Here is a 22,963-nt window from a genome sequence, read left to right as displayed (position 1 = left end):
AGCTATTTACCGCCAGCAATCACAACAACTACCACGACGACTACAAGCAGCAGGCAATCATCCTCCTCCTCTTCCTCCTCTTCCAGCACTACGGCAAACTCGGCCCCTCCCAGCGCAAGGACAACAACGACTACAACAACGACCACCAGCAGCAGGCAAACCTCCTCCTCCTCCTCTCGTTCCTCGTCCTCCTCCTCCAGCACTGCAATCTCCGCCCCTCCAAGCTATCCATCGCCAGCAAGAACAACAACAACAACAACAACCACAACAACTACCAGCAGCAGCAGCAGACAATCCTCCTCCTCCTCCCGTTCCTCCTCCCGTTCCTCCTCCCGCACCTCCTCCATCTCCATCTCCCTCGCAACAACCTGTCCCACAAACGTCCTCCCCAACCCCCAATTCACCGCAACATCCCCCTCTCGCCCCTCTCCGTGGCTAATTCTCCCCACCCCCACCCCCTGCGACTTCGGCGACCCCGAAGGCTGGCCCATCGACGATTCCTACTGCGCCATAACCCTCCCCTCCACCTCCCCTCCTTTGAGTTATTACAACCGAGAATTCACAACCTCCTACGCCTCCACAAACGGCATCCTCTCCTTTCTCGAAGGTTCAGTGCAATTCGAAAATTCCCGCCTTCCATCCCCGAATCTTCCGACGTTTGCTCTCGCGCCGTTTTGGGATGATACGGCTATTTTTGGAAATGTGTCGGATCGGGAAGGGATTTATTATGCGAATGATGAGAGGGGGGTTTTGTGGGAGTTTTATTTGAGTCGGCCGTTTGCTGCGGGTGATGGAGGAGGGGATCAGGGGGAGGTGAGATTTCATTATGTGGTGAATTATGAGTTTGAACGGCCGGGGGTTTTTGTTGTTGAGTGGTTGGATGTTGATGATGGACATGCGGATTTGGGGGGGAGGGCGAGTGTGGGGATGCAGGGGGGTGAGTTTTTCCTCTTTTCTTGACTTTCTATTGTTTTTTTTTTTTTTTCAGATGGAAATTCTGGACATCTAACTAACATATGTCAATTTACAGCCGACTCCAATGATGCCGTTCTAGGTTTCCAATTCTCGTACATGACCAAATCGATTTATACGGGTTTGGTCATGACGTGTGATTCGAATGCGAATATCTGTACCACGTGTACGAAGCAGGGTACTGCTGGGCAAGCGCCGACCTATTAGTGAATGATGGAGAGAAAAGAGAGAAGGAGAGCGAGGAGAAAGAGAAATGTTGCAAATTCGTGTACTTGGAGCCTTGGGAGTTTTTATAATAGATAACATGGCAGAATTTTCAAGGTCTTGGTAAACACAGATGATGCATTGACTACTGATCAAGAATCCATCGTTTCACACAACCTCTTCGAGTCGTTTTGTTCTCCATTTCTTCCCAATTCGTCCTCTGTTCATGGTGTTCTCTCCTCCCGCATAGAACTACACTCGCTTCGTTCTTAAAACCCAAATTTGGCCTTGATGATCCCCCCAGCAGCATTCCTCTTCTGCCGATTCACAAACTTATTCACGTCATTCAACCAATTCCCGCTATTCTGTTCCAATTGCTCCATATTGTCCCCAACAAGTCCCAGCTTCTCCGTCCTCTCTGCAAGTTGTCGCTGCATGTAAGCCCAATACCCCTCGTCCTCCTGTCCCGCATTCGCTGCAGATCTCGAAGAAGAAGAAGAAGCCGACATTCCTGCTTTTCGTCTCTGTTCTTCATCCGCCCGAGCTTGCGCAATCATTCTTTTACTGGGAGGGCGGTCCTGTCCGCCAATGAGGATATCCATGTCGGACGGAGTGAGGTACTGTGTGCCTGTGAGCCATTGTACAGTGGATATGGTTGGCCGAGGCGGGATGAGGCGGTCGGGATTGAAGAGTTTGTCATGTCTTCGAGGAAGAGTCTCACCAGTCCCGAAGACGCTGAGGAGGGCGAGCTCGGAGGGGCCGGTGAAAGCGAAGATGTTGCCAGCGGGTGTGATAGCCGCGCCGCTGAGGCGTTTGATATCAACGCCGGAGCCAGTGTTGTTGAGATTGGTCAGATCGATAGACGCAATTTCACGGAGCGAGGGTAGAGAGTATGCGCGTGCCCTGCCGTCGCCAAAGAGGCCGAGGATGGCGTGGCCGAGATCTTGATAGCGAATCATGCCTGCTGCGTCGCAGAAGTAGCTGTCAAAGGACTTGTGCGCGCCTTTGGACGTGGCAGGCTTGAAGATGTGGACGTTTGTGGCCGTGACTGCGACCAGGGCGCCGTTGACTTTGAGACCATTGCGGAGATTACCCATCACGGTCTGAGTGGCGGATGCTGGCTTGCCTGTGTCAGCACTGATGGGGGCAATGTACATGACTCTCGTGTCACTCAGCGACACGTGCCCTGCGTATTGTGTGGTATAGCGTCCACTGGGATCGGGAACGATTTTGAATGTAGCAAGATTGCCCATGTTCGTGCCAACATGCAGAGCTATGGAGCTGTAATCGTCACCATCCAGGGTCATGATGCTGAAAGCCAATGTCGTAGCCCACTCTGGTTTGGAACTCGCGCTACTAGATCGTCGACGCAGGCTGCCAATTTTGTGACTGACCATGAACTCATGTACCGAGGCTTTGAGTATGATGGCAGGACCGCGCAAGTCGATGAGGATGACACTGCCGCCCTCAAAGGCAGCGGCCGTAAAGCCGACTTCACTTTGACAGACTGCCGTTACTGGGCCATCCTTCTGGTCGATCATGATGTAGGGTCCGAGGCCTTCGGTCAAAGAAGGCTCCATCCGATCTGTAATGTTCACTATGCTTCCAGGCTGGGCCGGCCGCGGTACTGGTGGTTCTCTGCCAGAATTTCTGTTATTGGCCCAGCGGAAGACGATGAGCTCACCACTTCGCAGACCAGCTGCAAGTTCGCCGCTCGCTTGAGCAAATGAGGTGGACATGACTTGGATGCTGTCCCATCTTCCCAGGGCTCGAGCCACATCGACCTGCAGCAACTTCTCATTCTCAATTTCATCGCCATATCCAGGATCCCACATCCTGATGGTACCATCTGCATGCACGGCGTGTAAGATGTTGCGGTCTTCATACCTCCGTAGTTGGCGGGGTTCCTCGGCGCCACCTGTCAGAATAGGTGGACCTTGTTGTCTGCGCTCTGTCAAGCCGAGCCATTTCTCTCGACTCACTTGTGTGGTCTTGATGGAGTGGATGTATGGGTGCACAAAAGTCAAGGATACATGGAGCTGATTAGTCGGACTTATCGGCATGCCAGACGGGAAGGATAATGTCAAGAGCTCTCCCGACGATAACAGCGCAATGATTGCGATGGGATCATGCGCGCCAGCAAAGTGCGGCGATGTTCGTGGGATCAGGCAGTAGTCCACAACCTCAGCTCCTGGCGGCGTCGGGAGGATGCGCTGCCTCTTAGGTGCGTCGAAGTACGTGTGGAAAGTGTCCCATGTGCTAGTGGCATATACGGGTGTGCGACCCATCTCAAACAAGGTCAACCCTTTCGAGGGTGCTTGCGTTGATTGGCCGCCAGCGACCAATATCATGGTGTCTTCGGGATCGTGCCCATTGGCACACCAAGACATGTTGAAGATGGGCTCCTTCACTGCAAATGTGCCTCTATCGCCAATACCTTGAGCTGCACTCGCCCCAGGAGCGGCAACGTTCGTGTCGGTCAACGTTCTGGCCATAAGCATGCGGCCGTCTTTCAGCGTGTCCCAGAAGACCAGGGAGCTGTCTTCGTGAGCAGTCATGATGAAAGTCCCAGTAGGATGCCAGGCAGCATGTGTCAGGTGTGGTCTCCTGACGATGTTGGCGGCAGAAGGATCGCCATCGCCGCCAGGTGCGCCTCGCGGGACTTCATACTGGAAATGCCTCAGTGCTTTGTTGAGCTTAAAGCTGTAGATGACTGCGCCTTGCTTGTAGCCAATCAGGAGAGTGCCAATGTCACGGGGATGAAGCTGTAGGGAGACGACAGATGCTATTCGAGCTTTGGGGTCCACCTCCTGCCATAGATTGGGTATTCGGAAGGGTGCTGGACCTTCTCGATCCATGTCGTACGCCACAACCTCTCCCGACTGCATGCCGAGAAAGGCATAATCCAACATGGGATCCGTGCAGAGCACATTCGCAGCCCCGATGGGAGAATGTGAGCTGATCAACCTCTTCAGCTCGACAGAGTAGACGGATACATCGTGTTTCGAGTCGAGACAGACGAGCTTCTCCGCACAGAACTGCAAGCTTTGGATGCTCGCACCTCGTGCCGGCACAGGCAATACGGATGCAATCCGACCTTGTCCATAGATGTAGATTTGGCCAGGTCCGAATTGAGTGCTCTTTGTTCCGACTGCGAGTAAAGACTGTACGGGGTCATAAGCCAAGGCGGAGACTTGTGAATTCACGCCATATCGAGCGAGATCGTCAACGGCGAACAGATCTGCGTGCAGACCAGCGCTCAGGTCGTTTTGAATGCCTGCCTGCTTGCCTCGGATGAACTGTGCCATGGCGGCAGCGGTGGCTTCACTCGGCTCGGCTGGTCATCGAGGGTTGCGAGTGAAGTGAGGTCCAGTTGATCTTACGAACAGCGAGCGGTTAGTTCAATGTGGGCAATAGTCCGATGTGTAGACAGCAGTCACAGTCACATGCCCGCAGGAGTGAAGTGAGGTGGTCGTCGTCAGTGTTTCTTGGCGTTCTGTTGAATGTCAGTGGAGATGAGTGACATATAGAGGATGTTCCAGGTTTCCAGGCTACGGACAGCGGTAGTGGAGAGTGGGACAATAACAGAGGAACAATGCCACCACTTGTGGCCAAGTGAGTGATTCTATCACGTGATCTCCAGCTGCCCGCCGCCTGCCCGCCACTTCCGCCTGCAGACGCGACTTCTTGTTCGCGTCTTGTCGCGTCTGCTTGCTTTCTCCCTTCACTTCTCTCCTCTCTCTCTCTCATCTCTTCTTGAACAGCAAACATCCACCCGCACTCAGTCCATCAACCCACACTGCCACTTCGCCCTCCCTTCACATCCGTCCATCCATCAGCTATATCCAACACTGCATACCAATACGATAACGATACCTCGCCGCCTACCATGGCCACGGTCTCGATCCTCAACGTGAGCGTGCGCAACAACCCCGCGCCCTTCAATGCTCCATACGAGTTCGAAATCACCTTTGAGTGTCTCGAGCCGCTTCAAAAGGACCTCGAGTGGAAGCTCACTTACGTCGGCTCTGCTACAAGGTGGGTGACCGCCCAGTTCTCTCTCTCACACACATACAGATTCACCACTGACAGACGTCGCACAGCTCCGAACACGACCAAGAGCTCGACAGCCTTCTCGTCGGCCCCATTCCCGTTGGAGTCAACAAGTTCGTCTTCGAAGCCGATGCACCCAAGACCGACCGCATCCCAGGCACCGACATCCTCGGCGTGACTGTCATCCTGCTGAGCTGCTCCTATGACGAACGCGAGTTTGTGCGCGTGGGCTACTATGTGAACAATGAGTACACCGACGCCTCGATGAACGAGGAGCCACCCGCCAAGCCAGAGATTGAGAAGATTCGGCGCAATATCCTCGCCGACAAGCCTCGTGTCACGCGCTTCCAGATCAAGTGGGACTCGGAAGAGAGCGCTCCGAGCGAGTTCCCCCCAGAACAGCCGGATGTCGATAACCAAGAAGATGACGAGGCTGCATATGGCGCCGAGGAGGAACAAGAGGAGGAAGAGGAAGGCTCGGCTGCTGCTGGTGCTCTCGCTGAAGGTGGTGAGGCTCTCGCGACTGCCAAGGTACCTGGGGAGGATGCAGATATGGAAGGCGTGGAAAACAGCAAAGACGACGACGAGGAGTCGAATGCTGGTAGCGAAGTCGACTTGGAAGCGGAGAGTGAAGATGATGAGGATGACGAGGAGGAGGCTGAGGAGGAAGCAGACGCAGAAGATATGGAAATGGACGACGCTCCTCAAGATGCTCAGAGCGGCAACAAGACTGCAGGCGTACAACAGTCGCACCACCAAGCAGAGATGATGGTGCACTAGGACGGCTTCCGGCCCATGTCTGCTATAGCCTAGGTGCTGTCTCCCCCACTGGACCCGCTGCGCAAATTACTCGGACGACTTTATATGTAACATTCTGACTCTTTTGGATGATCGATTGGAGCGACTTTGCGTTGCATGACGATGATGGATAGAAATGAAAGATTCATGAACACATAATACCCATTCGATCTTCTCCCTTTTGTGTCGTGCAAATCAGGTATGAAGGAGAAAAGCGCTCTAGTACCTGTACTTGTACCTCCTATGTCCGAGTTCTGATCTTCTCCTTTCCCCATTGATCTGTGATCAGTATAGGAAGGTTCCACGTTACAGGTACATGTACCTCAGACTCTGACAGAAACTACCTTAGGTATGTCAGGGCCAATTGTGCTCTCTCTCTCTCCCTCTCTCGGACGAAGAGGAGGATACGTTTCTAAAGATAGGAGTACATGTACATGTAATTGAAAAGAATCGAATGTTTGGGCATGTAAGGTAGGTCCTCTTTTCATTCTTGACTGCCGTGGTTACCTGTACCTAAGCTGGCGATCTTATCTTTGTTCTGCTCTGTTTATCTTACCTACATGTAGGTCGTCATGTTCACTAAGCCACTTAAAGTACCGATATTGGCACTTTCCTGACTCCATGTGATTTTCATGCCATCGTTGAGTTGCGTTGGTTTCATGGTCTCTTCTCATTATTGGTGTCTTGCTTTTTTGCTCTTCTTCCGTCGATGGACCAGCAACGTAGAGACGAGACACAACCCAGATGCGCTAGCGATCTAGATTTCCACTGGCTATGCTGCCGGCTTTTGGGGTGGTTCTAGTTCTTGCTAGCAAGGATGCGTTGGGTTGCTGGCTGCGCTGGGGGGCGTGGGCGTTTACCACCAAAACCTGTCGTGTTCGTGGAGGTAGGCTGTCTCCTGTTGATGGGTTCATGGAGTGCCGACCAGGTCCATCATACTCGCGTCGAGTATACCTCTGGGCCGCGTGCGGCTTCTTCACCAATAGGTAATGATCTCGTCTGGATGATGCGGTGAGATTTCTTCCAGAGAGTAGCCAGACCTAGCATTTCAAGATGGGCTTCACTTCCTGAAATGCACCTTCTCTGTTCACATCACATCACTTCACTTCCCCTCCGCGTCCTTTTTGTCCGTATCTCTCCTCTCCAACACCTCATCCACAATGCCCCACTCCTTAGCCTCCTCGGCACTCATAAAGAAATCTCTCTCCATGACCCCCGCAATCTCCTCCAACGTCTTCTCTTTCGTCAAATGCGTCTGATAAATCCGATTCAACTGCTCCCGCACCCTCAAAATCTCCTTGGCATGAATCGCAATATCGGATGCCTGTCCTGAATACCCTCCACTGACCTGATGGACCATAATCCTCGCATGCGGTAAACAATATCTCCGTCCTTTGGCACCACCACAGAGTAGCAAACTGCCCATACTCGCTGCTTGACCGAGACAGATGGTGGTGACGGGCGAGCGGATATATTGCATCGTGTCGTAGATTGCTAGGCCCGCAGTGACGCTTCCTCCCGGGGAGTTGATGTAGAGAGCGATGGGTTTGGAAGGGTTATCGGCTTCGAGGAAGAGGAGTTGGGCTACAATGGACGCGGAGATGGTTTCTTCTACTTCGCCATTGAGGCAGATGATGCGTTCTTTGAGGAGTCGGGAGAAGATGTCCGAGGTGTGCCAGGAACCGTTGGTTTGGTCGGTGACGAAGGGCATGGGCATGGCTAACTTGGTATTGAGGGAGTGTTGTTGTTGTTGGGAAGATGATGAGCTGAGCGTGGGAGGAAAGGGAGGGATGGTGAAGGAACGGCGAGGTTGTTGTTGGAGGAGGACATTGCGATGGCGAAGAATATGTGCTCGTGTGGCGCGGAGGGTGCAGCGGGTGATGTGTTCCATTGTTGATGTGTAGAGTAGAAGTGGAAGCCGAACTAGGTACCTAGGTAGTGTGGAGTGTTGATCGAGATGGAGGTTGGAGCTGCGGAGATAGAGCGGGAAAGACACTCATATCACAGCTTACTTCCATCTTCGCGTTCTTGTTTCCTACAGATACTCAATCCCATGCAACATGTGATGTTCCAGCGGAGACTACCAACTCGACATGCAGCGAGTGCGGTAAGCAAGATCTTGAGCCGGCTAAGTGGCCATCGCAATGTCTCCAGGGCCGTCCCCGAAGGCTCTGTGGGAACCTCCAGGATATCTCCCTCCGAACCCACCACACTCTCCGAAGACGGCATACGAACTCTACGCATCCGTAAACATGGCCACAAACCTCTGCCTATCCCCGAGATCATGGATCCAATCTATCTCCATGCTCGGAACAAGCACAAGCAGCCAAGGCAGGTGATCATCGGATACCGCAGACTTGACGTCGGGCAAGGCAGACATCAAGATAGAGGTAGGGCGTCTTCACAGTCCTTTCGCAATTAAATCTCGTTCTCAACCTCACAACCGCTTTTTAGAAGAAGAAGAGGAGGCAGAAGATGGACCACGCCGAGACGCATCCGACGTTCGTGATCTCAAGCCTATCCAGGATTCTAAAACGATGACTCCGTTCCAGATTAAGCTGCACACCAATCCCTACGCCCGCGCCTTAGCGACAAGCATCCGACAGTGTGTTCTGACTAGAGCTCGACTGCCATCTCACTTCCTTCTTCAGTTTGGCCTGTTCATGCCCCAAGTGGAGGAATCGCCATCATCGCAGCAGAGTGATGATGTCAAGCCGTACTGGAAACTCCTTGCTTATCCCCAACGATCGCCAATGAAACTGCCACTAGGGAGGGTTCGTGCTACGAGGTCGACTGTGGAGGCGCTCGCTTCCAAGCAGAGAAATGGCGGAAGATGGGGAGTTTTGGCATCTCAGAAGGCGAGGGACCGTTGGGCTGTGATGACACCGAGGGCGGGAAGTGGTGGTATTCTTCCGGGCAAGGAGTTTGACTGGGATCCTAATATGAGCGAGGTGGTTCTGCAGAGGTTGAGGGAGGAGGTGGTGACTAAGATGAGGTACGGTCTAGAATGTGGGCTTGTGAAGAAGAGGAGAGATGGAGAAGAGAATGAAGAGGTATTGGCAGTTTTGAAGCTGAAAGGGGGAGTAGAGGAGGTGCACGATCTAGGGGAATCTTCCAGTATGGCTGGTGAGATGGGCACTAGCAACGGTCCGATCGCGGGCTGGATCAAGTACAACTTGACGAAGTTGTTCGAAGCTGACGAGCTGAAAGAATTCATGGATGATGATTTGGACATCGAGATGGATGAGCTCGTGGTTTTTAAGGATCGAACCAACATGAGCTTGCTGCTTGCGTTGGAGCAGCTGCAGAACTACGTTGGCAATTGAAAGCCGACCTGCGGAACCGAAGAGACAGAGAGAACAAGGTCAACGCCAAGATTCATGGTATAGCCCCACTTTCGGTCTCCATGACAACGCCCCAAACAGATCGGCGCTTGTCCCCCTCCACATGTTCTCACGCCACACTCCAGCTTCACTCTCCAAACGGCGTTACAGAAGTGCACACACTCGCGTCGCTTGCTCTATCTCTCGTGAGCTTTGCGAACCTCTGACAGGATTGATTCATTGATATTTCGCACCATGTCTCGAATACTGCAAACACCATGTCCTGCACCCACATCGGCTTTAGACCCATCGCATCGACGTATATCCTCATTTGAACTATTTGGAGACGACACAACGACAAATATTGACTACACCCGCGCTATTGATCAGCCTCTCACTGGAATCAAGCCGCGCAGACGGAGCATGTTGATGGGGCCGGCCAGGAAGAAGACTACGGCGGCACCTGTTACTATCTTTGAGGATGTATCAGAGGAACAAGAGATGTATGTTGAAGGAGGCCAAGATCTCAGGGTATCTGAAAGGGCCGAGCGTCTGGGTAATGGCAGTACGCTGCTGGGCAAGCCTCCAGCGAAGCGGATGCCAGCCGTGGTGGGCAGTGGTATTGGAAGAAGTACAGGGATGGGTGGCTATGGTATGGGTTACAGCAGATCTGAGAGGACTGGAACTGGGTCTGGGAATCGCGGTACTATTGGTGAAGTGAGAAACATAACCGATTTACATTCTGGGGGACCACTTGGAGCACCATACCGGGCTGTGACAAGCAATGCGACCAATTTGCACATGACAAACCGCCATTCCGTTGCTCTCGAAGCCGCACCTTCAACCAAAGTTGGGACAAACAATATGGCAGGCATAGGCTCAACTGTTCGTAAACTGCCTCGACGACAGACTATATTTATACCTGAAGACACTACGATGATGAGCATACATCCGGGACCGAGAGACAACACTAGTCGCATAGACGACTCCTTCCACAATTCCAACCTCGCTGTTAGTCAACCTCAAAATCTCCGGGACCAATGCAACAATGGCGCGCCACATCAGGCACGCAGTACTCTTGGAGCTCCCGCTATGAAGAATATTCAGCGACGACAGTCCATATTCGTGCCGATGCCCGAGCAATCGACTGCGCATAGAGTCCAACCAGAAACAACACATCACAGCAACCGTATCGACGATTCTTTCCAGCTGCCGAGTCTCCCTAGCCCGCAGCCTAAACAGACCCAGAACGACACAGTATTCGCACAGAAGCCATTGCGCAAACCACGGCAGTCTCTACTAGCTCCCCCCAAGCGGCTTCCACTCCGCGAAAGTACATCATCAGAGAACATGCCAGGATGGGACGTTGCTGGAGCCAACACTGGAAAGGAGAATATACCACCAGATGGTCATGTTCTTGTCGAGAAGGGTCTCAAATGTTTGGAGATCAGCGATCAAGCACAACCTCGCAGACGATCCATTCAGCCTCGAGTGCGTTCCAGCCTCTATGGCCCCACTCAGGCCTCGCAGCATCGTCAGAGTGTTGTTCCTCGCCCGCAAGTCTCCGCCTCGAGTACGGTGTCAAATCGGGTGCGGCCTACAGTATCTTTCCAGGAGCCTCTTCAGCAGTCGGGAAACTCAAAGCCTGCTCCTGTCAGTCGGGATGACGAGGTGAAGAGAGTTCGGGAATTCATCGCCAATAAGCGTGTTGAGCAACAGACTGCCAGGCTTCGCCAATATCCTGTTCTTGAGGGAGCATTGTCCGAACCTGCGCTTTACGAGGGGAAATGGCCCAGCTATCGCGAGGATGCGTTGAGTGAAGTGATTAACAGGATCTTTGAAGCTACCTCTTCGGTATCAGCCATGCACGCCTCCACAGCTGAGTTTTCGCTCATGGACCAACTGATCAGCCTGTACAATCGACCCCAAACCACAGTTTTGCATGATCGCATACGAGCCTCGCTTGAGTATGGCGCTCTCGCTTGTCCGCAATCAAGTGTCAGTGAACATCAGCCAAGTAAGGACCGTGGACTCCAGCAGCAACTCCTGGACTTGTGGTTTGAGAGCTACGATTCGAAGCTTTTGATGGCTGCTGCACAGGTCGTCACCGGCCGTCAAATCGCGAGCACGTCGGTCGACCTCCAGTCAGAGGGTCACTTGGGCCGTCAATTCTTCAAGGACTTCTTCATCAATGCTATCGATGTTGATTCCCTCCCGAGTTCCACGGACGTTGAGATTGACCTCCAACGTTGGCGGAAGACCATGCTTCGCAGTGTCATGCTCGTCTGGCTCCTCGATCAAGCCGCCGAAGCACGTCTCACCAACGGAGGTTGTCTGCTCAAATCATCTTCACTCCGAAAATCCAGCGCTGCGATTCTGCAAACACTCGGCGTCTTGATGTTACCTGCTTGCGGAGATATCATGCGAGCCCTGAAACATTTGACGTACGAAGTCTCCTACCATCAAAATCCTCTGGACGAGATTGTCTACCACGTCGAGAATATTGCCGTCGATTTTCGAGATGGTGTCTTTCTCACACGTCTGGTTGAAGTTCTCCTTTACAACAACAACAACAACAACAAGAACAACAACAAGCCAACCAATCCCACACGTCCAGACCCAAACATCCTCGACGACCTAACCCTAGCCTGCTCTACACCTCTCCCCGAGGACGACGACAACAACAACAACAAGAGTACTCTCACTCTCCACCAACAACCCCAAAGACCTCTAACCCAACATCTCAAACTCCCCGCCAACACACCCGTCCACCGCACCTTTAACATCCAACTCGCCCTCGACGCCTTCTTCTCGCACCTCGCCATCCATATCCCTCTTCCTCGAAAAGATGAAGAAGAAGACAACAAAATCGTCAACAACATCCCCGCAGCAATAGCAACAGCAACAGTAGAAGATATCCTTCATGGCCATCGGGAGAAAACTTTGGATTTTCTTGAAAATCTTGTTAGGGGCTTTGGGGGGTTGGATGGTTTGTCGAGTTGATGGTTTGATGGTTTGATGGTTGATATGTGGAGATGGCTGGGTGGTGGTGAGGGTTGGTGGATGAATAGAATGAATGAATAGATGAATGGATGTACCCACATGAAGAGATTTTTTTCAATTTTATATACCAACCAACTTATTCGAACTGATTCGTAAATTTGGAGATTGAAGTTTGTTTTTTGTTAATTATACAAGAGTGGTATGGTATATATGTATGTATGTATCTGTATTTCCACCAGTAAGGTACCTACCATACCTATTTATACATGGACTTTCACGCCCTCCACCACAATTTGAGTTGTTATTCTTCTCTCTCACACACCCGCCTCTTCGGGCTTCACATCCAAATTCCAATCAATGACACCTTCCTCACCATAGCGCTCCTGCAACCACACATTCGCAGCTTTGAAATGTCCACAATCCAAAAACCCTTTATGCGCCGACAGGGGACTTGGATGCACACTTTTGAGCACCAGATGCTTCGTGGCGTTGATTTTTTTACATCGCTCTTGAGCGGGTTTGCCCCAGGCGAGGAAAACCACGCCTCGTGTTCTCCGCTTCGCGACTTCGTCAATCACTTTTTGCGTAAACGACTCCCAGCCCTTTTTCGCGTGGCTGTTGGCTTCGTGGGCGCGGACGGTCAGACAGGTGTTGAGCATGAGGACTCCACGGTCTGCCCACGGCGTGAGCAAACCGCCGTTTTTCGGGGGAGGGACGAAAGATGGATAGTCCTTTTTGAGTGCAATGTACATGTTCTTCAGACTCGGAGGGGCCGGAGTCGGTGGCCGGACTGAAAAGCAGAGTCCATGCGCTTGATTGATGTTGTGATATGGATCCTGGCCCAAAATCACAGCTTTCACACTCTGCAAGGGAGTGTGTCTTGACCTGAGGGTTGAGAGAGGAAGAGAGAGAAAAAAAAAGGTCAGATTCTTGCTTTCTCAGCTGATACGCTGGTTGTAGGGAATGTGCGTGTAGTGCTCATACCAGCTGTAGACGTCTTCGCTGGGCGGAAAGACTTTCTTGCCGGTCTCCACCTCTTTCTTGAGAAATCGCTTGAGGTCGAGGAATTCTTTGCTGGTGACTTCGTCTTTGAGCACGCCGAGCCAGCTGTCGTGGAGGGTTTCGATTTCGAGCTTGAGGAGGCCCTTCTGCTCGTCTGTCAGGCTGGCCATCCAAGCTTCCTTGTTGAACTTGGCGTCGAGGGTGGCGGGCGCGGTGGTTGATGTGCTAGGCTGCGCCGGGTTGGTTGATGATGTCGGGCCATTGGTCTTGGGCTGACCGAAAAAGGCGGTGATGGAGGCATTGGCTTTGGGTTTCTTGACGGCATCCAACGCGGTATCAGCAGCTTTGCGTTTGAGAGCCATGTTGTGGTGGATGAATGGGTGTTGGCGCCTCCAGTGGATGGTAGAAGGTAGGAGGTATGTAAGTGAGGTGGAGGTTGGATGAGACGGGATGAATTGAAGTTCGAGGCGACGACGTGTGGACGCGACGTGACAGAAAGTGGAGCTCGCGTGTCATCCCTGCAGCCTCGGCTAAACATGCATTCTTCAGCAAAGCTTATTTCAAACTCGATTCAAGATTTCAAGGTATAAGGTATGTATATAGAAAGTGATGCATTCTTATTCTCAAGTAGCCAGCTTGCTTATACCTGAGTCTTCCTATCAATAATCCCAACCATCACATGCAAATGATACAATTGCCCCGCTATAAGCAAAGTGTCGTCTTGACACTTCGATATTTGAGGGAAAAAAAACAGCAAAAAACAAAAAAGAAAAAGAAAACCTCCCCTTTTCAGATCTATTTTAAATCTATAGGCATCGTAGTCAAACGCTTCCACCTATGTATAATGTCCCATGATGACAATCTCAATCTGTCTTCTTAAGCTACAAAGGCCGTTCGCTTGTCAATTCCACGACCCACGCCAGCATCCTCCGAGGTACAAACACACGATAGGTCCTTCGAACTATTGGAACGGGAGTCAGCATCATGTATCTCCATATACACTTCACATCTGAGAGAGAGAGAGAGAGAGAGAGGGAGAGAGGGAGAGAGAGAAAAAGACTCCCAGGTCTGTACTTACTTGGCTTTCTGGTAGGCGTATATCCCCCCTCCGAGTAATAAGCATGGAGCGTCGCAGTACTTCGTCTGATTCACGCAAAGTTGTGCATCCTCGGTTTGCACACAACCGAACGCTTTTTGGCCATGGCAAGTTGCCAGGCCCCGAAAGTTGCATTTTCCCCCGGTGATAATGCGCGGAGGGTTGGGGGTTGCTGGTTGGCCGATGTATTTGCTGGCGTCTTTGGTGCTGCAGATACAGGTGTCATCGGGGGACCTGGAAACAACAGCGTTTGATGGTTAGATTTTCTTTCGCTATATCGAGGAGTAAGGTAGAAATGCAAAGGAGACTGCGGTGTAATCATCTATACTTACCTCCATTTTATGTAGGCGTACATGTTAGGACCCACTTGGGAACATGTATCATCACAATCTTGAGTCTTCTCTACACAAAGTTGTCCAGATCCAGAGATTTTAAGGCATCCGTCGGCTGAGCGGGATGTGCAGGCCATCAATGTATTCTGGCTACATTGATCATCGCCCGTGTAATGGTTGTCATCTTGTGCGGAGACGAAAGACGCCAGGACCGCGGCGCCAACGGCGATGAACGTGGAGGTCAACATGGTTGTTGCGCGGTGTGCGTAGTTGGCTTGAAAATCGGTCTGCTTTGGTATTCACACTTTGCCTTTGTTTTGAGAGGTAGTCTGATCGTAAATGAAGTGGGACAATCGGGGCTACCTGTATATATATACCTGTATATATATACCTGTATATATATATATATGCTGCAGCTCTACATCTCGTAACACTGACGTAAAGACGGCCATATCGAGGAACGAGTGTCCAATCTTAGCTTTCCAGGTTCGTGCTGAGTAGTAGGCTTGATGAAGTGTGCCAGGATCCATTATCCTCCGATCGAATATACCATAGCATCCTCCCAGGAAACTCTCGACAACGAACCGTGAAGTGGCACCTGGCCCGGCGCGCGATGAGGTTGAACCATATGCTCCAGGGGTCATGGCTCACAGCCTCATGCTGTTGATGGGGTCACAGCCTCAGGTTTTCTAATATACACTGCATGTCCTCGAGCGATGTTCCTCGTCCAGGTGATGATGAGACCATGCTGGCGGAAGGCTTCGGCAAACATTTTCGCTTCGCAGAACAGACGACATCTGGCTGCCAACCCGTTGAAACGATGGGCTGGAGGAACGAGCGTGGTGAGTATCGTGAAGGCTCGCTACCCACGAAGCATTGTCCAGTCAGGTCGAGCAAAGCTCGAGGAAATCGATCGTTGCCACTGCACATCGGCCTTGCTACTAGCTGCGTGGTTTTGGGAAGCCTTTGGGGGAGAATATACAATGTGATTTTGGTATCGCGACGTTGAATCTCCAGTTGAGAATGCTGTTCAATGAGCTTTTCCAGCCTGTTCGGAGAGCGCGGACAATGCTACATCATGTAGAGGCCTGGAACGATCCTTTTTCTCAGCAGCAGGGCTTCCTGAAGACATGATAGGGTAAGAGGTTTGACTGCCTGACTGACGTGATGTCCTCGTAAAATGGATCAAGAAGTCGGTTACGGCATGTCGCAGGCAAGGTAGAGCATTTCCAGCACGCTCCGTGGCAGTTCATCTCCTTCCAGCTCATCAACGCATCGAGGTCTGTGAATTGGCATGCGTTGGGTGGTACGTGACAGTTACGTGGGTTCAGACCAGAAATAACGTAGAATGTGGCTGTGAGTTGAGCTGGATGAGTGGGCACGAGACAGGCGTAGGGGAGCTCGGAATATGAAACAGATCGATGTCGTTGGTATTGTACTGTATGCCTGCCCTGCACACGAAGGAAGTGCATTCGGCCGAACAATCCCCTATGCCAATGACGTGTGTAGACAGTCGTAGTACAGGTACCGTGTCTGTTCGCGATGAGGCATTCCGACTACACGTGATGGTTATATCGGACAATGTCCGATGTTTAGTGGGGCAGGATGTAAGGAATCTGGTTCCTAATTTTCTGCTCTGCCGCTTGGTATGCCATGTCAGGTAGGCTGAATAAGGGACATGTAGCTGAGGTATGTGGTGATAATGTCGTCCTGGTTGATGAGATTCCGGGAACATTTCGTGCAGGTCATCGCCGGGGCAGATGGACCGGGTGATGCTTGGGGGGATCGTACTGTAGGTATGTACAGCCACTATAGTGGTCTGGCGGAACGGACTCCATTCCATCCCTAGGCGCTGATGGGCACATGATGGTTCGACGGAGTCCAGGAGAATGTCCCGTCGGGTTGGCGCAGAGGGATGGATACCTGAGGTTCGGTATAGGACGGGAGTCAGGTAGGGTGAAAAGTGTCACTGTCACCGACGGGCGTCCACGATGGAGCAAGGGGGTCTCTCATCGGGACACGCCACGGTCCACCCCGCATTCATTACTGAAATAGAGCCACCGCCCGTGGAGCGTCCCTGAGACTAGGGTCCAGGGAAAACTGTACCTAAGCGCCCTAGGAGGTACCTTACCGCCCGTCTGGCAGATCCGCACGCCATCTACCACCTACAGTACCTCCTACCACCTCACCCACCATATCTGCCCTCCTCCACCCCAATATAATTCATCCCACAATTCTCATGGTAAGGAGTGCGCTAGTGACGGCGGAAGAGAGGAGAGGGTGGAATGGAGTCAATGGACAACCCGAAACCTGGCGGGCCGGGGACACGAGCAACCGCTCACTACCTCCACCCTACTACCCTGGTGCGGCAGCAGGGAAACAGGCCAAGAAGAGGCCAAGGAGTAGGTTCAGTAGAACTACCTACCTGAACTAAGGTACCTACAGACTACAGTATACTACTCCTAGAGATCCAAGACACATCCATCTCTTCCGTGTCACTTGGCTTTCTTGAGCCTAGGTAACACCGCGTAGTCCTCGTGTCCTCTACGCTTTCTTCTTGTCGCGTCTCCCCACGCGCTGCCTGGTCCCTCCCAGCAGCAGCAGCAGCAGCATCAGCAGCAGCGGCAGTGACAGCGCCGACCGGCTCGGCCTGCTCACGCGAGCTGCACATCTTATGAACAGGAGGAGCCAATAGGAGGTAGCAGCAGCAGCAGCAGCAGCAGCAGCAAAATGAGAATGCCGGGACGCAACCGACGCGTCCGGCTGCTGGCCATCGCCGCCTGCATCATCACCATCTTCTTCCTGTACGAGCGGAACACATCGAGCTCCTATCTGTCTCCGTCTACCGTTGGAGGCGGATCGGTCTTGCGGAAGCCCGACGACGATCCGCACGCCTATGTGCCACCGCCGGCCAAGGAGCCCGACCGACCCGCTGTCTACACTCCTCCATCACCCGAGCCCGTTGCGGAGGGAGAGGTGGTCAATCCCAATCCCCAGCCAGCGACGAAGCATAAGACGGACAAGACGGAAAAGACGGAAAAGACGGAAAAGACGGACAAGACGGACAAGACGGACAAGACGGACAAGACAGCATCCACGGGCTCCTCCACCGCCACAGTAGACGAGGAAGAGGAGCAAGAGGAGACGCAGCAGCCAGTCGTGAAGGAAAAGGCGAAAGAGAAGCCACTGTTGCCAACCCTTCCACCAACGACATATGATGCAGACGATGCCGAGGACACAGGCAACGGCGCGTACTTGGATTACGTGCCCGAAGATGGAGCAGTAGAGCATGGACCCGTCTTCTATGAGCCTCCACAGAGCTCGCCGATTCCAGTTCACTGGAGTAAGCAGCCCGAGCGCTGGCCCGTTACGTCCACCATTCAGCTTCCGACAGGAACACCGGTCCCCATACCGCGCATCCAGTCCGCGAAGAGGGGTGCTGATGTCAATCGTCTTCGAGCGATCAAAGACGCGGCCAAACACGCCTGGAAAGGCTACAGAGACTTTGGCTGGGGCTTTGACGAGGTTGCTCCTGTGTCTGGCGTGGGCAAGAACAGTTTCAATGGCTGGGGAGCGACCTTGGTGGATTCATTGGACACGCTGTGGATCATGGGTCTCAAGGACGAATTCGAGGATGCAGTCAACCAGACTTCGTACATCGACTTCACCACGTCATCCAGGAACGACATTCCCATGTTCGAAGTCACCATTCGATACCTGGGAGGTTTGGTTGCAGCCTACGACGTGTCTGGCCAGAAGTATCGCGTCTTGCTCGACAAGGCCGTAGAGCTCGCTGAGATCCTGTACAGCGCCTTCGACACGCCCAATCGCATGCCAGAGACGTACTATTACTGGAAACCAACATTCGCGTCGAATGGGCACAGAGCAAGCACACGAGTTGTGCTCGCCGAGCTAGGCACACTGAGCTTGGAGTTCACGAGGTTGGCGCAAATCACCAAGGAGCCCAAGTACTACGACGCAGTTGCCAGAATCACAGACGCTCTCGAGGAATGGCAGAACAAGACGAGGCTGCCGGGCATGTGGCCGATCTCTGTCGATGCGAGCGGATGTGCCAAGCCAGTCGCGATTGCGCCGAGTACCACCTCTAACCAGGTGCCTGTGCCAGGAGGTGACAGTTATATGCTCAGCAGCGAACCTGTTCAGGCTAGTACAGACAGCACGAAGAAGGCAAAGGCAGCTTTGGCCGGCACGAGTAGACATGCGGAAGGCTTTGCTGGAGATTTGAGTGAAGACGTGCCTAACTTGAAGCAAGCGTCGGCAGAACTGGATTCGGAGGGCACTTTCGGAGCAGATGGTGGTCTGAGCAAGCGTCAGCTTGATGTCGGAAGGCAGACCACTGACGGATCTGACTTGGTCGATCCACGCGTGAAGCAAAAGCTCGGCGAAGCTGCCCAGTCATATTCACCTCTCGATCCGGCCGCGAGAAGGAAATCTCCGCCAGCCCAAGAAGAAGAACCCGAGTGTATTCCACAGGGACTCCGCGCGCCCGGCACGACTAGTGCGCAGACGTTCACCATGGGTGGACAGAGTGACAGCGTGTACGAATATCTACCTAAAGAGTATCTACTCCTCGGTGGACACCTCGACCAGTATAAGACGATGTACTTGAACAGTATGAAGCCCACTATCGAGAAATTGATGTTTCGTCCGATGACTCCAGGCGATCTGGACATTCTCATCTCTGGAGAAGTCACGATTCAGAATAACTACACCACGGGCGAATGGTATGAGACTCACACCCCCAAGGCCGAGCATCTTACATGTTTCATTGGTGGCATGTTGGCAATGGGCGGCAAGATTTTCAGTCTGCCAGAGCATGTAGAGATTGGGAGAAAGCTGACAGACGGCTGTATCTGGAGTTACAACTCCACCACCACGGGAATTATGCCCGAATCATTCTTTGCTACCCCGTGTAATAGCACGACAGAGTGCCAGTGGAATGAAACCGAGTGGCACGACTCGCTGGACCCATACAAGATGTATCGAGAAGGGCAACGCGCCAATTGGGCCGAGAAATACGGCGAGCAGGCGCTGCTGACATGGAAGCCATCTACACCTGAGCCCTACAGGCCTGGAAAGAATGCACTAGCAAGAAATCGCCTCCCAGAAGACTTGGTATATGCCGATGATGGTCACCCGACAATCAATACCCAAGGCCGCCATATGGACCAAGCCAAGGGCGCCGCAGCCGGTGTCTCGAAGCCGGCCCTGGACAGTGCGGTCCAGCCGAAACAAAGAAGTGACTTTGACGATCTACACAAGAGGCAGTTTGACGAGGAAGCAGAGCCAGCTGCACCTATGCCACAAGTAATGCCAACGAAGTCGTTTCCGACACAAGAGGACGAGTCTCTCGTCAAGTCCTCGTTGACCGAGCTTGCCGACGACAGCGCAGATGTCTCGCCGCCTGCGCCAATGAGCGCGCCTACAGCTCTGGATGACGACGAAGACCCAGCCATGCCCATTTACACGCCCGCTCCGCCACCTACTCACGAAGAGTATGTTCGACAAAAGATTGAAGACGAGAGACTCCCTCCCGGCTTCGCAAAGTACGACAGCAAGAAGTACATTCTCCGACCGGAAGCCATCGAATCCGTCTTTTACATGTATCGCATCACAGGCGAGCAACACTGGAGAGATGCCGGATGGGAGATGTTCAAGGCCGTGGAAGCGCACACGCGAGCAGAGTTTGGGCACTCGGCCATTGATGACATCTCCAAAGCGCATCCCGAGCATGTGAATGGTATGGAGTCGTTTTGGATTGCGGAGACTCTCAAGTACTTTTATCTCTTATTCGACGAGGAGGATAAGTGGAGTTTGGATGACTGGGTGCTTAATACCGAGGCGCATTTTTTCAGGCGGCCCAAGTCATGAGAGATGGAGGGAGAGAAAAAATGGATTGACGTGTATGAGTAGATACCTAGTAAGAGAAGAGCAGGTCCGTTGAATAGGTAGGTTGGGATGTCATGATACCCAGAGGAAAGAGGAAGAAAAGAGTCGGGAAGGAAAGAAAGAAAGAGAAGGACAAAAGGGAAAGACGAAAAAAGATCCCTTTTTGTTTCCCCTTTTTTTAACTTCAATTGTTCTTTTTTTGCAATTTAGATACTTCAACCCTTCTGCACGGTCTACCTTGAGTACCGTACTGTACCGTATCTGTAAGTAGCTTACCTACCTAGCATAGCGATCGGAGTTTTTGGTTTGTTTTTTTCTACCTTCTAGGTAGGTATTTATTCTACGTATGTAATCTTCTCTCAGGTATAGTATACAACTTTGTATTAAATAAATAAGTGTTTTGAGAAAGTTTTCTTTGAAGATACTTCCTTATCTATACCGTTTTACATTTTTTTTTCTTCTTATGTATAGGATAGGTAGTATGGAAACGTTTATGTGGATATAGTTCTAGACTGAATTTTTTTATTTCCCTCGGAGCGCCTGGCGGCGTTGATCGCTAGAGATTTTGAAAAATGTTTGTGCTTTGGAGGGACGGAAAGAATAGATGAGGTGCGATGGGAATTGTCCTTGTCCGGGGTATAAGGAAGGTGTGGTTGAGAGAAATCTGTGGAGAGAGGTTAGGGAGGTGAAGGAGGGAGAGGGGTTGAAGATTTTGGAAATTGAGGAGTTTTGTTTTGAGTCATTAAGGAGGTTGGAGATTTTTTCATGGATTAGATGTTGGGATGGGATGGACTATACATGTACCGAGGTACTTTGGCTAGAATAGAAAGTAGTGTATCCGAGTTGGAATTGCTGCTGCTGCTTATCGTGAGAGTGGCTATTTGAGCATGTGTTGAGCAATGGATGGACTTGAGAGGTCAAGGCCATCCTCACCCGAACGATCTCGCTGGGATAGAGACTTGTGCCACCTCAGGCCAAGCAGTTGCAAGACGTGGGCAGTGGCATCTCCCACGCGAGGGGATCCACATTCCAGTCTTTATCGATCTTTGTCTGGACCAGGTGAATGCCTATGTTTCTTGAGTCGTAAGTGCTTTGTTCGCTTTGTTCTCGGAGCATCTGGGACCCCACTTTGTGGTCTAAACAAGCCCTCTTCCGGTGTTCGTAGCAGGTATTCCGGTCTATGGTGATACTGCTAGCCAGCTCGTGACATTACCTCGACCACGTCTCTCGTCAAATGGCGTATCAAAATCTCAACCAGCCCCAAAGAGGCCATCTTCGACAACGATCTCAGACGTCTCTCGAGACAGGGACCACTTCGCCCGTCTCACCCCGTGGCAATAGCGACTGGGTTGATCCTTTTGGCGAAAACACCCAACACAAGCGCCATATATACCAACTCTGGTTGATACTTCGATATCTGGTCCTCAAAATTGTGATACCTTTCGCAATAGTCCTCGTCGCTCTGAACTATAGCGATGTATACTCGCGCGGCACAAGTGGATCGTTTGGTGACGTGCAGTTGTCGTATGGGAATGATGTGAGATATGGGAGCTTAGATCGAAAATATGATTTCTTGTGGCAGGATGATATCGCTCCAGAACTCGGAATTGTTCGACTGCCGAAGGATATGAGTTTGGGACCAGCAGATGAGACGGAGTTAGGCATGATCGGAATGTGAGTACACAGCTTGTAATATGTCAATAGCGCGGTCGCTGATGGAGGAATTGCTAGGTATCACGGCCTACACTGTTTAGGAACGATGCGAATGGCGTTGCAGCGGGCGCATTATGGAGGGCATATTGGTCTTGATCAGACGGAAGAGTCGCAGCTCGCACCTTGTTTCTGGTACCTGCGACAAGCGTTGCTCTGCTACGCCGATGGCACGGTGGAGCTGCCAAGATTCTATAATGGGACGCTCGGGATGGAGAGCATTTCTGGAGTGACTGATGTTCGGCAATGTCGATCAGCAGATAAATTGCGGAAGCTGGAGCATACATATGGTGCGAGAATGAGCTAGAGGAGTCATCGCATAGTGGGAATCGTTGGACGAGAATGAAGATGGAAAGTTGTCGAAGAGGTAATCTAACTATACGAGAGACAGAAGAGGAGAGTGATAGAGCCAAGCCGCGCTAAAGACGGACCGCCACGGGATTTCCCTTTTGACTTTCGACTTCGCGGGTACGACCCATCATACCACGTATTTCTCAGCACTACACCACTTCCCGTGGACCTCATCTCATCGCGGTAAGTTTCTCCCTTCGCCAACCTTT

At 52.0% G+C, this 22,963-nt stretch overlaps 9 protein-coding genes across 9 annotated transcripts; 5 read left to right on the top strand and 4 right to left on the bottom strand.

The window, feature by feature from the left end:
- Nucleotides 1-1,307: 1,307 nt before the first annotated feature.
- On the bottom strand, nt 1,308-4,658 carry SEPMUDRAFT_151671 (Lgl_C-domain-containing protein). The gene has a single exon (XM_016906972.1). The coding sequence runs from the start codon at nt 4,482-4,484 to the stop codon at nt 1,446-1,448; it is 3,039 nt and encodes a 1,012-aa protein (XP_016756820.1). The 5' UTR covers nt 4,485-4,658; the 3' UTR covers nt 1,308-1,445.
- Nucleotides 4,659-4,940: 282 nt separating this feature from the next.
- SEPMUDRAFT_151670 (histone deposition protein Asf1) lies at nt 4,941-6,191 on the top strand. The gene is made up of 2 exons (XM_016906971.1): nt 4,941-5,214; nt 5,280-6,191. Exons 1-2 carry the CDS (start codon nt 5,066-5,068, stop codon nt 6,007-6,009), a joined length of 879 nt encoding a protein of 292 aa, XP_016756819.1. The 5' UTR covers nt 4,941-5,065; the 3' UTR covers nt 6,010-6,191.
- A 313-nt stretch (nt 6,192-6,504) lies between these two features.
- Nucleotides 6,505-7,753, bottom strand: SEPMUDRAFT_92771 (ATP-dependent Clp protease proteolytic subunit). The gene has a single exon (XM_016910593.1). The coding sequence runs from the start codon at nt 7,742-7,744 to the stop codon at nt 7,130-7,132; it is 615 nt and encodes a 204-aa protein (XP_016756818.1). The 5' UTR covers nt 7,745-7,753; the 3' UTR covers nt 6,505-7,129.
- Nucleotides 7,754-8,080: 327 nt separating this feature from the next.
- Nucleotides 8,081-9,353, top strand: SEPMUDRAFT_120603 (uncharacterized protein; the record flags this gene model as incomplete). The annotated part of the gene is made up of 2 exons (XM_016901619.1): nt 8,081-8,417; nt 8,482-9,353. 2 exons carry the CDS (start codon nt 8,081-8,083, stop codon nt 9,351-9,353), a joined length of 1,209 nt encoding a protein of 402 aa, XP_016756817.1.
- On the top strand, nt 8,083-12,467 carry SEPMUDRAFT_128342 (uncharacterized protein). The gene is made up of 2 exons (XM_016902210.1): nt 8,083-8,417; nt 8,482-12,467. The coding sequence occupies exon 2, from the start codon at nt 9,606-9,608 to the stop codon at nt 12,351-12,353; it is 2,748 nt and encodes a 915-aa protein (XP_016756816.1). The 5' UTR covers nt 8,083-8,417; nt 8,482-9,605; the 3' UTR covers nt 12,354-12,467.
- A 51-nt stretch (nt 12,468-12,518) lies between these two features.
- SEPMUDRAFT_136084 (uracil-DNA glycosylase) lies at nt 12,519-13,717 on the bottom strand (the record flags this gene model as incomplete). The annotated part of the gene is made up of 2 exons (XM_016902752.1): nt 12,519-13,238; nt 13,338-13,717. The coding sequence occupies 2 exons, from the start codon at nt 13,715-13,717 to the stop codon at nt 12,668-12,670; spliced, it is 951 nt and encodes a 316-aa protein (XP_016756815.1). The 3' UTR covers nt 12,519-12,667.
- Nucleotides 13,718-14,231: 514 nt separating this feature from the next.
- Nucleotides 14,232-15,031, bottom strand: SEPMUDRAFT_111202 (uncharacterized protein; the record flags this gene model as incomplete). Its single annotated transcript, XM_016900905.1, has 3 exons — nt 14,232-14,364; nt 14,434-14,685; nt 14,784-15,031. 3 exons carry the CDS (start codon nt 15,029-15,031, stop codon nt 14,232-14,234), a joined length of 633 nt encoding a protein of 210 aa, XP_016756814.1.
- A 2,488-nt stretch (nt 15,032-17,519) lies between these two features.
- SEPMUDRAFT_52834 (glycoside hydrolase family 47 protein) lies at nt 17,520-20,675 on the top strand (the record flags this gene model as incomplete). The annotated part of the gene is made up of 4 exons (XM_016909243.1): nt 17,520-17,617; nt 18,104-18,863; nt 19,278-19,753; nt 20,360-20,675. 4 exons carry the CDS (start codon nt 17,520-17,522, stop codon nt 20,673-20,675), a joined length of 1,650 nt encoding a protein of 549 aa, XP_016756813.1.
- Nucleotides 20,676-21,927: 1,252 nt separating this feature from the next.
- On the top strand, nt 21,928-22,710 carry SEPMUDRAFT_120598 (uncharacterized protein; the record flags this gene model as incomplete). The annotated part of the gene is made up of 2 exons (XM_016901618.1): nt 21,928-22,367; nt 22,425-22,710. 2 exons carry the CDS (start codon nt 21,928-21,930, stop codon nt 22,708-22,710), a joined length of 726 nt encoding a protein of 241 aa, XP_016756812.1.
- Between the last annotated feature and the right edge of the window lie 253 nt (nt 22,711-22,963).

The sequence above is a fragment of the Sphaerulina musiva genome (genome assembly GCF_000320565.1).
Source record: "Sphaerulina musiva SO2202 unplaced genomic scaffold SEPMUscaffold_11, whole genome shotgun sequence".
Taxonomy (NCBI): Eukaryota; Fungi; Ascomycota; class Dothideomycetes; order Mycosphaerellales; family Mycosphaerellaceae; genus Sphaerulina; species Sphaerulina musiva.
Note: the sequence above shows the minus strand (reverse complement) of the source record. Positions and strands in the feature narration are given on the sequence as shown.